The sequence below is a fragment of the Rhinolophus sinicus genome, chromosome 16 (genome assembly GCF_057876585.1).
Source record: "Rhinolophus sinicus isolate RSI-liver-muscle chromosome 16, RSI-T2T, whole genome shotgun sequence".
In the NCBI taxonomy this organism is placed as follows: domain Eukaryota; kingdom Metazoa; phylum Chordata; class Mammalia; order Chiroptera; family Rhinolophidae; genus Rhinolophus; species Rhinolophus sinicus.
The window spans coordinates 27701721-27717616 of NC_142516.1; the positions used below are offsets into that span (position 1 = coordinate 27701721).

Genomic DNA, 15896 nt, shown 5'->3' on the forward strand with positions numbered 1-15896 from the left:
AGCTCCTGGCCCCTACCTGACCAGACCACCTGGAAGCTGCATCTTCCAGCAACACTCAAGGAGAGTATGGCAGGCAGAGCTGATCGTCTGCAGAGCAAAGCCAGCACCATTCGGCCAGGGAACTTGCAAAGCAGGATGGCTTGAATCAAGATCACAAGGAAATCTGCCACCCTTGGAGACTGGTTCTTCCAATCTGCTTGGGCAGAGCAAGTAATTAATAGCCCTGGGCATTTCTGAGTACAGCCTTCAGCCTATTCTACCGATGAACCTAACCAAAGCACACCAGAAGCTACACAGCTCATCCAACAATCCTTATAGTGGCACTTGACCAGAAAGCACAGCCTGTGGCTTTCCTCATCTGCAGAGCAAAACCAGTGGCTGTGTCTGACCATGGAATTGAGTGTGTTGCCTCATTCAAGTACCCAAATGTTGTGCTGTGCAGGTCCGGGGGTCCGTCCTGCTGCCCTGCCAGGGCAGGAAAGCTAATTTGTAGTCCTGCTTATTGCAAAGTATAGTACCCAGTCCCAACTGTCTAAAAACCTGATCAGAGAACCCACACAACTACAGAGCCCATCCTACAGCCTTTCCTGGGCAGGGAACCAAGCCAGCCATCCTATCCAACAGTTCTTAGCTAGTGGCACCGCCCCACCTCTTCACCCTCACCTGACTCTTGACCTCAGAGCTTGGGCAGTGAGTGGCCTTGTCTGAAAAAGAGCAAGCCTCACCTGCCCAAGAACGTTACCATCTGACATGTCGGGAAACCTAGACTGAGATGACTGGTGAAGAACTGTCTCTGCCAAAGCAAATCTGGAAGAGGAGACTGCTTACTCCAATGCACACATACCAACTTCAGGAATCAAGGATCATGGAAAATCAGGTGAACATGACACCACCAAAGGAAGCTAAACAAGCTCTGATATCTGACCTTAAAGAAATGGATATCTATGAAGTGTTCCACACAAAGAATTCAGAATAATCCTCTTAAAGAAGTTTAGTGAACTACAAGAACACACAGACAACTAAATGAAATTAGGAAAACAATGCATGAACAAAATGAGAAGTTCAACAAAGAAATAAGAAATTACCAAAAAAGCCCCAAACAAATCCTAGAGCTGAAAAAATACCATGAACCGAAGAATTCAATAGAGAACTGAATTGAAACTAAAGAATTCAAAAGCAGACTTGACCATGCAGAAGAAACAATCAGTAACCTAGAAGACAGGACATTTGAAATTATCCAGTTAGAGGAATAAACAAAATCAAATCGAAACAAAACAAAACAGAAAAAGTAAAACAAAAAAGCCTTCAGAACTTATGGAACACAATTAAAAAACAAACAAACAACCGATATCTACATTATGGTAATTCCACAAGGAGAAGAAAAAGTATTTTTAAAGCAATAATGGCTGCAAACTTCTAGAATCTGGGAAGAGATCCCAGATCTACATCCAGATTCATGAGGCCTAAAGGACCTCATGAACCTGAACAGGGCTACACTGAAACATTATAATTAAACTGTCAAAAGTTAAAGACAAAGAATTTTGAAATCAGCAAGAAAAAAGAAGTTACATACAAGGGAACTCCCAGAAGAACACTGGCAGATTTCTCAACAGAAACTTTAGAAACCAGTATGAGATGGTATGTTCAAAATATTGAAAGAAATTAAAACCTGTCAAACAAAAATTCTATACCTAGCAATGCTGGCCTTCAGAAATTAAGGAGCAACAAAGACTTACCCAAACAAACAAGCTCAGGAATTCACCACCACTAGACCTGTCTTACAAGAAATGCTAAAGGGAGTTCTTTGAGTGAAAGTAAAAGGATACTAAGTGACCTCATGAACAGTTCAGCTTCTTCTGTTTGAGATGCCATGTGTCTTCCACACCTTCTGCTTTCCAGGCAGAGAACTCCTGGGGAGCCCAGGTGTTGGCGGAAACGGTGACAACTCTGGCTTTAAGTGGGCACAACTTCCACCTAATCTACGGAGGCCTGCAGGTCAGAGTAACAGCCTCTATTCTTCCCCCACTGAGAAACTGACACGCCCGATTGTCCTTTCAGCCCTGGGCTCAGGGCTCTATGGTCCAGCCTATCCTTGTTTATTCCCCTCAAAACATGCCGGAGAAGAGTGGGCAGGAAGGTGACTTACACGTGCCGAGGTAAAAGGAAGTGTTTTACACAGCAGCTGCTCTTAGCCACAGCAACTTTCAGGCCCAGTTTAGCTTGTTCAGTATCTGGTTTCAATCTTTAAAATAGTCAAGTCTTGACTGGTAATAAAACTCACACTTTAAGGCTAAGTTTCATTTTTTTCCGGGCCCAAGGTTCAATCTGCTCACCCGATCCCTGCGCTTCCCAGTCTGCCTTTCTCCCTCGGCGACATGTCTCCTATAACGACAGCCTGCACTGACAGGGCACTTCTGTGCCAGGCCCCGTTCGCCACTCAACCCCTCGGAGCTCCTTAGGTTTGGTGTCAGACACCACACACTGGCCCAGCACAGCTCCCTGCGGTCCTGTACTCCAGAATGGAAGATGTATAATAAGACTACAAGAGAATCACTACAAGTGTATTTACTGTCACCAGACGTGCAACTTCCCACAATGTGCAGCTTCTGGGAAGCCCTCTGGGAGTGGATGTCGCAGGTCTCAGGATTGCACAAGGGTGCAGCCAGAGGAGGCCTGTGTAATTGCCTCCCCAGGTGGGCAGACTATGAGCCCACTGTTCTTGGGGCAATGACTGAAAGCTCATTTGCTGCTATGGGCACTTATTGACAGGACCTGTCAGCTTCTGACTCTTCAAAGGAGTCAGAGAACAGCCTGATGGGAAGGCATTTCAGTGAGAGCACAGCTGCGGTGCCTGACGTGGTAAAACTCACTCGCTTATTTAGATCCCAGGTTTCAGCTGAAATACTTAACAAAAAGTTCCTCTGGGATGGTAGCCAGTGCACGTCCTGGCAGAATTCCCCGAGGAGGGGGAGCAAGTCCCAGTCCCATCTGTGGCTTCTGAGGCAGACTGTCTCAGTTCAAAGCCAATGCTGGTACTTCCTACTGTGTTTCCCTGAAAATAAGCCCGAACTGGAAAATAAGCCCTAGCATGACTTTCAGGATGACATCCCCTGAACATAAGCCCTAATGCATCTTTTGGAGCAAACTTTAATATAAGACCCGGTCTTATTTTCGGGGAAACACGGTAGCTCCGTGACCTTGGCGTGTTTCCTCATCTGAAGAATGGGATAAGAAGAGTATCTACTCACAAGGTTATTGTGAAGATTAAATGAGTTAATACTACATGTAAAACTACTTAGAACTGCATCTGGCACAAGTGCCCAATAAATGCCAACTACTAGTAATAACAGCCCCCGTAACAACATTGCTATGACGACTGTGAGCCCTTCCAGGCAGCCCTTCTCCTCCAGCCTGCTCTCAGCTGATGAGCATGAGGCCTGCTCTGCCTCCACCACCTTGACCACAGCAAACACTACCTTTACTGAGAATGTAAGGGAAAGGCCTTGGACTTGATTCAGACACAGCTTCAAGTGCTGGATCTGCACCACGAGGGCAAGTCCTGTTTCCACTCTGAGACCATTTGCTCGTCTGAAAATGGGGACACTAACCCTTATCACGATGGCTTCCTGGTGTGGTTGGGAGAACAAAGGTGTGAGACGACTGTAAACGGCCAAAAGCTTGAACAGACTTAAGGGCACACTATAGCAAAGGCTGTGCAAGCACGAAGCAGATGGCCTGGCTCTGGGTTACACAGTCTTGGGCACAGCAGACCCTGACACCTCTCCTTGGGTCTCACAAGAATCGCTCTCTCGCACTCTCTTCGTCTGCCAATGTTAGGTGCTGTCTGGCCCTTTTATCTTCTGACGGGGGCGTTGACATGCAACACTGCTGCACTCCCAGTGTCTGGCTTGCTTTGTTCCCCCATCACCCTTCCTCTCTCGAGATGGAGACCATGTGACCCCCACCTGTTGGCAATGGCCAGCCCTGGCCTGGGCACTGGTCGTCACTGTAAGGCCTAATCTGGATTTAGGCCCTAGTGGGGCCTGCAGTGTGAAGGAGATTATGAGATATGTGAAAACTTGCAGCAAAGGACTCCCCCAGCCCCCCATAATTCCTCCCTGGAGGTATCTCAGTATTCTAGGAAGCCTCCACCCCTACTCCCAGCACTTACCCCACATTCTCGGGGGCCTTGCGAGATGCTTACACAGGATTTTGTATACATTTCAGTCACTCAATCCACTGTATGTGCCCTGGTTTAGGTCTTTGGGGTTATGACTGGGTAGTGAAGGCATAAAAAGAAGCAATATAAAACACCTTGCATGTGTAGGGCTTTAGAACTTACGAAGCGCACATTACCTCATTCCACAACCTGCCATAGGAACAGGACCGGTGCAGCGACTGTTAAATCCCATTTTCCACATGCGGAAACTGAGGGTCAGGGAAGCCAAGTGACTTGCCCAAGGTCAGACAACCTGTTAGAGCGTCAGCTAAACGCAGGCTTCCAGGCTGCACACCAAGGGCTTTTGTCTTTACACCAGGCTATCCTGGGAGCTTTCCTATCTTTCTTGGCAAAAACCACCTTCCAAATAGCTTATCCAGCATAAAGTACTAGAATCTATACGTGTGAATTTCATGGGTAGGCTCAATTACATTGGCCTTGTCACGCCAGCACATGGAATTCACTGGAAAACATGGCGGTGCTCAGGGGTGTCATGTCGGGGGTAGCGGGACAACCACAGAACCAAAGACGCTGCCACTCCTTACCCTCTCCAGGCCCGCTGGATGACTGCCGCTGCCCTGTTCTTTCTGCGAAACAGCTCTTTCCTGCTTCTTTCTCTCTGGATTATCTGCAGCCGCAGCTCTACAGGGAGAAGGTCAATATTCACGCTCTGCGCAGAGAGGGGCGCAGGAGCTGGATGAGTCTCCTTGGACGTCCGAGCGTCCTCAGGCGGGGTACAGGTCCCCAGCTTCCTGGCTCCTGACCTCAACACCTCTGTGCTCTGTGGCAAATCTGAGTACATCTCTCCTTCGAGCTTGTCCTCTGTTGCTTTGTTTCTCGGTGTCTGATGGTGGAGAGGATTCTGCCCAGCATGGACCACCTCCCCCCTGGCACTGCCAGGTCGGCTAGAACCAGCTGGGGAGCACCTTCCTCCTCTGAGCTCTTGAATGCGCCTTTTCTGGGAGGTGCCCTTGGCCTTGGGTGCTGTGTCATGCCGCCTGCTGGGCTTCCGGTGGCCATCCTGCTGTGGAAGGCTTGCAGCTGCCCACCTGGGGTCCTCTCCTTTCTCACCAGGCCCAGCCACCCTGCTACAGGAGGGCTGCTTCAGGAAGCCTTTCCCCTTGTCACACCGCTGCTCGCCAACTGTCTCACCTCTGGACTTTTCAACAGAGACTCCTCGACACCTGTTTCCATCGTTGCCTTCACTGGGGTTGAAGTGGACACAGGAAGATCGGCCTTTAGAATATTCTCTGGATGTTTCTTGGGGAAACAAGGGAAAGAGGAAAGCATTTAGTGTCCAAAACTTGCATAGTAGGGCAAGTCTGCTCATCTGTTTACATAAAATATTCAGACCCATCCTATAGCATCACCTGATAGTGGTGATTATGATTAGAAAAAAATACTTTAACTTCTATTTCTAGCAGTGGTAGGTTAGATAACTTGAAAGTCTTCCCACTACAAGTACCTATAAATGCTGATGAAAGTATAGTAAGCATCCTTTTAAAAGCACCAGAGTGCCTTCAAGAAAATGAAAGAAATTCTGGGAGCCAAAAACAAAGAAAACTGAAAACCAGTAAGAAGTGTGTGAGCTGATCTAGGCAGGTAGTGACGGTGGAGTGGGCAACAGCTGGTGTTATTAAGTATCTGGTTGTGTTTTCACATCCAGGTAAGAACAGAAGATGAGGCCTTGCCGGCAGGAAGTTACCTAAAACCAAGAGCCTGCATGCAGCCGGGACTCTTGAGGTGGCACACCCAAGGGAAATAATAGTCCAGGTACAAAACTCTGCTTGCCGGTGCTGGGAGATGACAAGGAAGTCTGTCTCAGCCTGGTTCTGAATAGGGGAAAGTCTCCCGTGGGTTTGGTATTATTTTCAACCTATTGGAAAAATTAATATAAAAACTGGTCTCCGGGTGGCGATGTCATAGAGGCAAAAGACTCATAGAAGCGAACACAGTATTGCTTTCATGTGGCGTGACCTCAATTCAGGCTGCACAGAGGGGTCCTCCTGAAAATAACTTCACAGTCCCAAATTATAACACACATGAGGACACACTCTACCAGGATCGACAGTGAGCAGGTCCAACAGCAAGCTTCGATCAACAAGAACTAAAGCTAATCGAACACGGTGCGCACGCACACACACTAATTAAACACACAAAAGAAATTAAAATTTGAGAAAAGGATATATTGGAAAAAGAACTAAAAAGAACACCTAAAGTGAAAAATTTAGTGTAAAAAGCAGTGAAGGAACTTAAGCTTCTGTACTGGCAGGACTGAGGCATAGTCACCATTGCGGACAGTAGAAAAGTCGAACATAATATTACAAACCACCTGTCTGAAGGCATCAAAAATATGAAGCCAAGATCCAGGAGATTCAGAACACCAAGAGAGATGAGAAAGGCATTGAGGGGTACACATCCCGAGGGGAACCAATACCTTGAGGTTTGAGGACCATAACCTGCCCAAAAGCAATCTTTTTGCCGGGACCACGGAAGGCTGTCTTAGGAAAAAGGCTGAATTGATAGTAAATTGACCCTTGCAGGGCCTGAAGCCCAGCTTTGCATCATCTCAGCTCACCGACTAAGAAACGTACAGCTCTGGAGTAGGAAGTTAGTGGGGTGACAGGAGTTCACAGGAACTCTCTGTACTCTCCGCTCAATTTTTCTGTGAACCTAAAACTGCTTTGAAAAGTAAACTCTATTAAAAGGAAAAATAATGAAGAGATTGGTAGATATTACTAGATACTGTTGACTAATAATGATATAAATAATGTGACCCAAATCACATTATTTATATCATTAGATGATATAATAGACCAGTTGAAAGGAACAGAAAGCTAAAAATATACCCATATGTAAAAATATATAATGAAGATAACATTTGGAATTTGTGCTGAGGAGATGAGTTGCACTGAGCTCCTGGGTAGGAACCCAGAGGGGATGCTGGACTCGTCCGGAAGCCATTATTCACAAAGCCCACAGCCAGTCGCAGATCAGGAGTTTTCCATGTCTGTGGCTAGAACAACTGCTTATTGTCTAAAAAGAAATCATTAGATCCCAATTTCACTATAGAACAAAATGAGATCGTAAACATTACAAAGTACACGTGTTTATCAGATCTTGAAGTGTGGAAAACCTTTTCTTAGTATAAAACCGCAAGGAGAAAATTCTCAAAAGAAAAAAAATTAAACAATTAAAAGGCAAACTAAAAAGAGACATTCATTACATATGACAGATAAAGGTTACTATTTTTATTAGATAAAGAGCTTTTAAAAATTTTGGGAAAATTTAAGACCAATGTAAAAACTGACAGAGGATATCAGTGAACAACCCAGAAAAAAGCCAACAAAATTACGAAAAAATTCCCCGCTCCTTGGAGAAGTGGCTGAGTCCAGGGCCCTGAGTACGGGATGATATGATGACATTTCATTTTGAAGACACCATTATGTACACAGAGAGGTAAATGGATTAGGGGAGTCAGTAGGTAAGTAAGACCAGCAAGGAAACACTGTGATAGCTCAAGTTAGAGACAAAGGTAGTATGTTAGACTACGCGGGGGTTGACAGTGGTGGATGAGACAGACAAAATGGATTTGAAAGATATTTAAGAAGTAAAGGTGACAAGACCTGGTGATTGACTGAATATGGGTGGTAAAGGAAAAGAAAATGGTTAGATTTTACTCCTGGATTGAACATACAGATGGATGAGTATGTCACTAACCAATTTCGGGAGCAGGTTTACATGAAATCATAATCAGTTCTGTCTTGGAGAGGTTGAGTTTGAGATGCCTTTGGGACATTCAAGTAAAGATATAAGTAGATACTTGAATATATACAACTGTAGCAAGGAAAAGAGGCCAGGGCGTCTTGGCATGTAGGTAGTAATTTGCTGCCTTAGCCATTACACGGGTACCAAATGGAGGGCCCACTTACACTCCCACCAGTCAGACCCATTCGCGCTGGTAGCCCACATGGTGAGAAGAAGAGAACACCACGGATGGCCCTTCAAACTGAGTTTCTCCTCCACTACACTCTCCTGAAAACCACACTGCTTCAAAGACAACTTCATCCCACCACCTCCCACAAACGATCTGCTTGCTACCATGTCATCTTAATTCTACCTCGCAAGTCCACCCCATACCCATCACCCTACTGCTGCTGTATCTGGGTGTAGGCCCTAGTTGGTCACCCACATCCACCTTCCACTCAGCCACAGTGATTTTCTAAATACTATGGCTCCTTCCTTCCCCTCTTTTGAAATAATAAGGATGTTAATTATAATAACAGCTTGTATTTATAGTGCTTTGGGCACTGTGTTTAAATCTGTACATTAATGTTCACAACTTATTATCTCTTTTACAAATGAAGAAGTGGAGGCTCGGAGAGGTTAAGCAACCGGCTCAAGATTATACAGCTTATAAGTGGTAGGGTCTAAATGTGAACCTACGTTATTTGATTCCAACGCTTGTGCACTTAGCCATTATGCTCTGCACGCATCATACGTAACAAAAAGGAAGGAATTATTATGAGAGAGAAGAAAGGAATCCCTGTTAAGGGACCTTGGGCAAACCCTTCTTTCATGGCCTCAGTTTCCTGACTTATTTTGACGATCCTGTAATACATACTTTCTAATGACCCTCAAGACCTAACATTCTCTACTTCTATGACATAGGATGAAGGAGTCAAAGAAGGGGTCAATGATTTCCATCTCTGGGTTCCTGGTGGGATGTCCACCCCTTAAGGTCTACACTGCTTGAGCACTGATCAGTTGAAGCAGCTGTGACCCTTATTTATGTGGCCAAACATGAAGTGGCTTGGGATGTCCTTTGTCCAATTTATGTTGGGGTTTCCTGGGAATACTATGCTACAGAAGCTCCAGTCAATGGCTAGTCTTAATTCCTAGAAGTATCTCCCTACTGTTTTTCCCTGAAAATAAGACCTAACCAGAAAATAAGCCCTAGCATGATTTTTCAGGAGGACATCCCCTGAACATAAGCCCTAATGCGTCTTTTGGAGCAAAAGGAATACAAGACGTGGTCTTATTTTCGAGGAAACACGGTATTTTCCTTTGTACTCTGGCCTCTGAAGCAGGTGAAGTGGGGCAAAAGCTGCTCATGAAACTGGAGCTCCCTCGCCTCACATCTGAATCAGGCTCACTGGTCTCCCTTCAACTCTCCCCAAAGTCTGGGTGCTGGGCTGCTCTGAGGTTCTGTTTGCATATTTGACTCTGGTTCTTCCCAAATGTCTCTTATTCAGGATAACACTTCCTGTGCTCAAATGAATGAGGAGCTCCCCTGCTTCAGAACTGTTCTAGAACAGTAACTTTCAATTTTTTTTTACAATAACCCATAGCAAGAATTAAATCTTCCATTGTGGCCCAGTATACAGCTATACACGTACACACACACACACACACACACACACACACACACACACACAATAGACATGCAGACATCCATGTACACAGATAACTGCAACAGAACTTACTAACTTTATAATGTGCAATATACTTTGATATTTTCTATTGTAGTCTATTTCATGAAAATTATCCTGGCCCAATCCACTAAATTAATTTCATGACCTCCACATGGCTTGAAAATCATTCTAAAACCATGTACTTGATCACCTTTAAACCAAAAGTGAGGAAAGGCAGTCTTAACTAGTATCAGTGGAATGAAAGGCAGAAGGATTGGTTATTCACAACTGAAACTCCATACTTGTACAGGACGTGAGGGGACTGCCAGTATGTGATCAGGTCCACAGCAGGTCTGATTGGCCTTTCAGCACAACTGTCGGAAGGTGTTTTATAAAAGCATGAACACGATCCACAATCATGTGTAGTTGTAAAAAGTCTGAAATAACTGTGCTCCCCCTTCTCTCTGCTCTGTAGAGCACAGGATTAGGGGGAAAAGTGGTCCATTTGAAGTTGAAGGCATTAAATATAATTCTTAGGATACAGAGTAAACCCCAAGCCAATCAAACTTTGAGCGGGTGCTTTGCAGGAGGAGTCAGGTTAAGAACTATTTACATAGGTAACCAATACTGTGCTTACTGCTATAAGAAAGATGCTGCTGATATGGTCCTTAGCCTTAATTATAATTCAGTGTGGCTGGCACATAGTGTGGGCTCAAAAACATACCTGTGGAATAAATGCATACATCAGTGATTTAGTGAACAGAATAGACGCAAAGCTTTGCCATAAAAATAGATTCTTACAGAAAACGAGTATACCCAATGAACGCTTTTCCTGTCATGTTTAACAATCTGTCTTTCATCTCTGAATCTCAAGCACCCAGCTAGTACCATTCAACAAATATTTATCATATCTCTTCTGTGCCAGGAACACTGGTAGGCATTAGGGATACAGGAGAGCACACTGCTCCTTACGATAGATTGTTCAATGGCCAAAGAGTCTTCCCGTCCCAGTATGCACTCACCTTTAAAATGGGGTTTGGCAACATCTTCCATCCAGAGGTGGAGTCTATGTCTCCAGCCCCTTGGACCTGGGCTGGCCTTGTGACTTGCTCTGAGTAACAGAATGTGGTAGAAGTGATGTGAAAATTGTGGAGCCTAGGCCTCATGAGGTTTCGTAGCTTTTGCCTTCTCTTTCTCAGAGCACTGGCCTGAGAATGATATGCAAGGAAGATGGTCCAACGTACCAGAGGATGAAGGGTCATGGAGAAGAGAACTGAGACACTTTAGCCAACAGCCAGCACCAGTTGCCAGGCACATGAAGGAAGCCATCTTGGACATTCCAGCCCACCAACCTTCTAGCAGCCACCTGAATGAGCCCAGGTGATCCAGTAGAGGAACTGCCCAGTTGACCCACAAACTTGTGAAAAATAATAAATCATTGTTGTTTTAAGCCACTTAGTTTTGGGGGTGGTTTGTACTGTCACAAGAGATAACCGACACAGAAACTAATTCCTAAAAAAGAGCAGTGCTGGCCTAACAAAAATCTAAAACCATGGCACTGACTTTGGGACTGGTTGGTGAATGGAAGCTGGAAAGACAATGAAGAGACTGTGAGTGAAGCCTGGAAGAGCAAAGAAGAAATTGCTATGAAGTCCAGAGAAAGGTGAACTGTGTTATTCAGTGGCACTTTTTTTTTAAAAGATTTTTTTTTTTTTTATTGGTGAAGGGGAACAGGACACTTTATTGGGGAACAATGGTCAAATTGTTGTCCTTTCAATCTTAGTTGTGGAGGGTTCTGTTCGGCTTCAAGTTGTTGTTCTTTCAGTCTTAGTTGTGGAGGGCGCAGCTCAGCTCCAGGTCCAGTTGCCGTTGCTAGTTGCAGGGGGCGCAGCCCACCATCCCTTGCGGGAGTCGAACCGGCAACCTTCTGGTTGAGAGGACGCGCTCCAACCAACTGAGCCATCTGGGAGCTCAGCGGCAGCTCAGCTCAAGGTGCCGTGTTCAATCTTAGTTGCAGGGGGCGCTGCCCACCATCCCTTGCGGGAGTCGAGGAATTGAACTGGCAACCTTGTGGTTGAGAGCCCACGCTCCAACCAACAACTGAGCCATCCGGAGGCAGCTCAGCTCAAGGTGCCGTGTTCAATCTTAGTTGCAGGGGGCAGAGCCCACCATCCCTTGCGGGACTTGAGGAATTGAACTGGCAACCTTGTGGTTGAGAGCCCACTGGCCCATGTGGGAATCGAACCGGCAGCCTTCGGAGTTAGGAGCATGCAGCTCTAACCGCCTGAGACACCAGGCCGGCCTCAGTGGCACTTTTTATCCATATACATAGAGGACAGAATTTCAGTTTAAATTTACTTAAAAAATTTAAATCAGTAAACTTAAATAGTAATCTAAAAAGGTACAGCCTTTTAGACACAGAATACAACCTTTCTATGTTATATGCCAAGCCCTCAAGCTAAGAAAGAACTTGAGGAAATTCAACATGGCTTTCACATTATGGGAGTTTGGAGAATGCTGGCTGAATGAGTAAATGAATGAACATATAACAAAGCATCATGCCATCCTTATGGCATACATCACTGATGCACTGTTTCTGTAAAGTGGGTTATGGAATTATAGTCTAGAAGTGTTTGTGGTCATTCATGTATACTTTCATGTGGTTATTCTTGGCTCGATCAGCAGTGTGGTTTAATAGTAGTAGTTACTGAAGACTTACTATGGGTCATGTGCTATAACAAGTACTCTACATTAATTATTTTATTTCTATTCACAACTACCTTGCTGGGTAGAGAATATACCCCCATTTTATAGCTCCCGTAAAGAAGCTGAGGTTCAGAGAGATAGACTGAATTGTCCAAGCCCTGAATTATGTGACCATGAGATTCCAGAGACCCTTTCTGGGGGTTCACAAGGTCATATTGTGCTTCCCCGAAAATAAGACCTAGCCGGACAATCAGCTCTAATGCGTCTTTTGGAGCAAAAATTAATATAAGACCCGGTCTTATTTTACTATAAGACTGGGTATAATATAATATGATATAATACCAGATCTTATATTAAATTTTGCTCCAAAAGATGCATTAGCGCTGATTGTCCGGCTAGGTCTTATTTTTGGGGAAACATGGTAATTTTCATAATAATACTAAGATATTATTTGCCTTTTTCATTGTGTTGGCATTTGCACTTAGATTTCTGGAGGGTTCTCACTATTCTCTAACCAATTAGAATGGCTCAATGTGCTTAAATTGCATTGTATAAATAATACAGTTTATGCTGAATATCTGCTTTCCTTATGGGAGTCTGGAGTTTTGGTATACGTTAGGCAGAGATGGTACCTATGTGACTGACTTCTGATAAAAATCTTCAAGTCCTAGGTTTAGTTCGCTTTCCTGGTAGAAAAAGGTTATCTAACTGGTTGTCACATTACATTGCTGGAGGATTTAAGTATGTCCTGTGTGAGAAGAAGTTCCTAGGAGAGAACTCGAAGTTTGCACCTCGTTTCCTTCAGACTTCGCTCCCTGTGCCTTTTCCCTTTGCTTTGTATCCTTTTGTTATAATAAATTATAGGCATGAGTACAGATGTATAGCGAGTCTTATCAGTCCTCCTAGCAAATTACTGAACCTAGGCACGCCCAACATACTAAGTGAACTCCACACAGGATTAACTGCAAAAATCCATGCTAAGGAAGTCACATCCTATTCAACTCTTGAAAACCAAAGATAAAGTAAAAACCTTGAAAGCAGCCAGAGAGAAATGACATGTTACCTAGGCACGTTACTAAGGAACACCAATTCGAATTTGTCACAAGACAGAAGGAAGTGGAACTTTCTTTTGAAATGCTAACTCAAAAGAACTGCCAACCCTGAATTCTAGATCTGGTTTAACAATTGTTCAGGAATGAAATACAAACATTCTCAGACAAAGGAAAACTCAAAGAATTTGTTGTTAGTGGACCTATCTTTTAAATTGACTAAAGAAAGTTCTTCAAACAGAAAGGAAATGATAAAAGAAGGAAATTGGAGCAACAGGAAGGAAGAAAAAAAAATATGGGTACATATGACTACTCTTTTCCTCATGAGTTTTATAAATTATATTTGAGGATTGAAACAAAATTATAAAACTATTGATAGCAAGCAAAGATATTTAAAAGGGGGGAAGGTAAAGGTACCTAAATGGAAGTGGGTTTCCACATTTCACTCAAATGGTAAGACACTGATACTAGTAGACTCTTATAAGTCACTTGTGTATATCGTAATAGTCAGAGCAACAACTACAAAAACTATACAGATGTACTCAAAAACACTATAAATCAATCAAGGTGGAATCCTAAAAGATGTTTGAGTAACCCACAGGAAGGGAAGAAAAGAAACAGGAATGAGAACCAGAGAAAATAAATAGAAAATGAATTAAAAAATGGCAGACTTAAGTGCTGACATAATTACCTTAAATGTAAATGGTCTAAATACACCAATCAAAAGGGGCCCACAGCCCATGGGTTGGTATCAGATAACAAAAGCAATACACCTACCGTTTGGCTTTCTGGGGTCTGTTCCCTGCGAATCTGGGGACAGACGCTGCTCCTTCTGGGTGGCTCTGCTTGGAGACCCTCTGCCTGGAGACCCTCTGCAGGCTCTCTGCTCAGGACCTTGGGCCAAGATGCTGGTGGGAGGCTGTGTACTGGGGTCCCAACTCTGCCTGTGGGGCTCAGCCTGGTTGCTAGGCAGAGAGGGAGGGGCTTGGGGCCTGCCGGAATCTGGGCTCAGCCTTCCCTTCTGCTGTTCTGCTTCTCTTCGCTTGTTTTCTTCTTCTCTCTTCCTGGAAGCAAAGCCAAGGAGGAAGAGTTAAAAATTAAAAGAGTGTGTTACCTCTCAAGTCTTCCTGAACAAGATTTAAATTTTAAGAAGAACTACCACATCACAGGAGGGATTTGGAAATTCACAGTTTTCAGGAGCAGTCTTTCGCCAAGCTTTATAGCTCATAAGGTGATGGAGCTGAAAAGAATCTTAGAGGTCAGCCTTTGCCCTGTTGAGACACACACGACAGAGAATCAGGGAGCTTTTTGTGAGACAACACAATCCTAAGGTGTGTATCTGCAAGCTTGTTCTCCTATTTCAGAAAGCACATCAGAACACAACAGAATTACAGTCATAATGATAACCTTAAATCTCTATTAAAAAGACAATTGGCAAACCTTAATGATTATATGAAAAAAATTACAAAGCACCTCACAATTGATTATACCACACATGTGAGTTGCAACCCTGCCAATCGAGAGCTCTAGCTCATGAGTCAAACCCACTCATTTTGCAGATGAGGTACAGAAGGTAGGATGATTTTCAGTCTCTGGAGTCCAATTCACAAAAACACCCCTGAGACCAACGTCCAGAAGCTTAATGGTTTCTTTTAAATATGTTCACTTTTAAGAATCTGTGTTTTCTTCTAGGATAAAGGGGGTCAAATATATGGTAATGGAAGGAGACGGGATTTCTGGTGGTGAGCATATATAATTAGAGTATACAGATAGAGAATTACAATGGACAACTGAAATTTATGAGGTAAATTTGAATATTACTAAATTTATTGAGGTAACATTAAATTTAACAATACATTTAATAATAATAAAAATCATATACTAGTAGCAAGTCATATACTAGTTCCTGGCTAAGCTGAAACCTTTGGACAGCAACAGAAGAGAAAGGAGGCCAGGTCTGGAAATGAGCAGCAGTGTTAAACAGATGGCCTGAGGCAGCCCAGGTCCAAAAAGGGGCAAATGCTTGAGGATAAAGGGGCTGAGTTAAGGACAGGATTTGTTTGACAGACACTATTAATGTGTAGGAATTTCCAAGGGAAAGGAGGAAGAAAACTAGCATTTTCTGAGCCTCTCCTGTGTGGGGCACCGATGGTACAGTAATGAGGACAACAGAGTTCAGTCCTCTCTTGAGGAAACTTCTATCAGAGGGGACCAGCTAGGAAAAAAAAGACCTAACATATAATGGAAGAAATGTTTTACTAGTGTGCTTGCACAGAGGAAGCAGTGATTAATTTCGTCGGGAGGAATCCAGCACACGGTCCCAGCTGTTGATTCTCCAAGATGTGCATGCAGGGTTTTGCCAGGCAGACAGGTGGGAATGAATGAGAATTTCAGTCCAAGGGAGCTGTGTGGGCAAAGGGAGGTCGTGTGGGAAAAATAGGCCCGCTTTGCCTCTCCTGATCTTGGACCAGTGTTTGCTATTCATAGCAGGCACCCAATATGTATTTA

The 15896-nt window shown here is 44.0% G+C and overlaps 1 protein-coding gene across 2 annotated transcripts in view; it reads right to left on the bottom strand.

The window, feature by feature from the left end:
• Positions 1-15896, bottom strand: part of INVS (inversin) — a 117364-nt gene that overhangs the window by 5248 nt on the left and 96220 nt on the right. Inside the window, exons 13-15 of one of the 2 annotated variants that reach the window (XM_019729229.3) lie at positions 14166-14452; positions 5372-5479; positions 4765-4861 (exon numbers count right to left, since the gene is read on the bottom strand). In XM_019729229.3, coding sequence (XP_019584788.3) covers positions 4765-4861; positions 5372-5479; positions 14166-14452 — 492 coding nt within the window. Of the gene's footprint in view, positions 1-4764; positions 5480-14165; positions 14453-15896 lie in introns of both variants that reach the window. The other variant, XM_019729227.3, reaches the window with a different exon arrangement.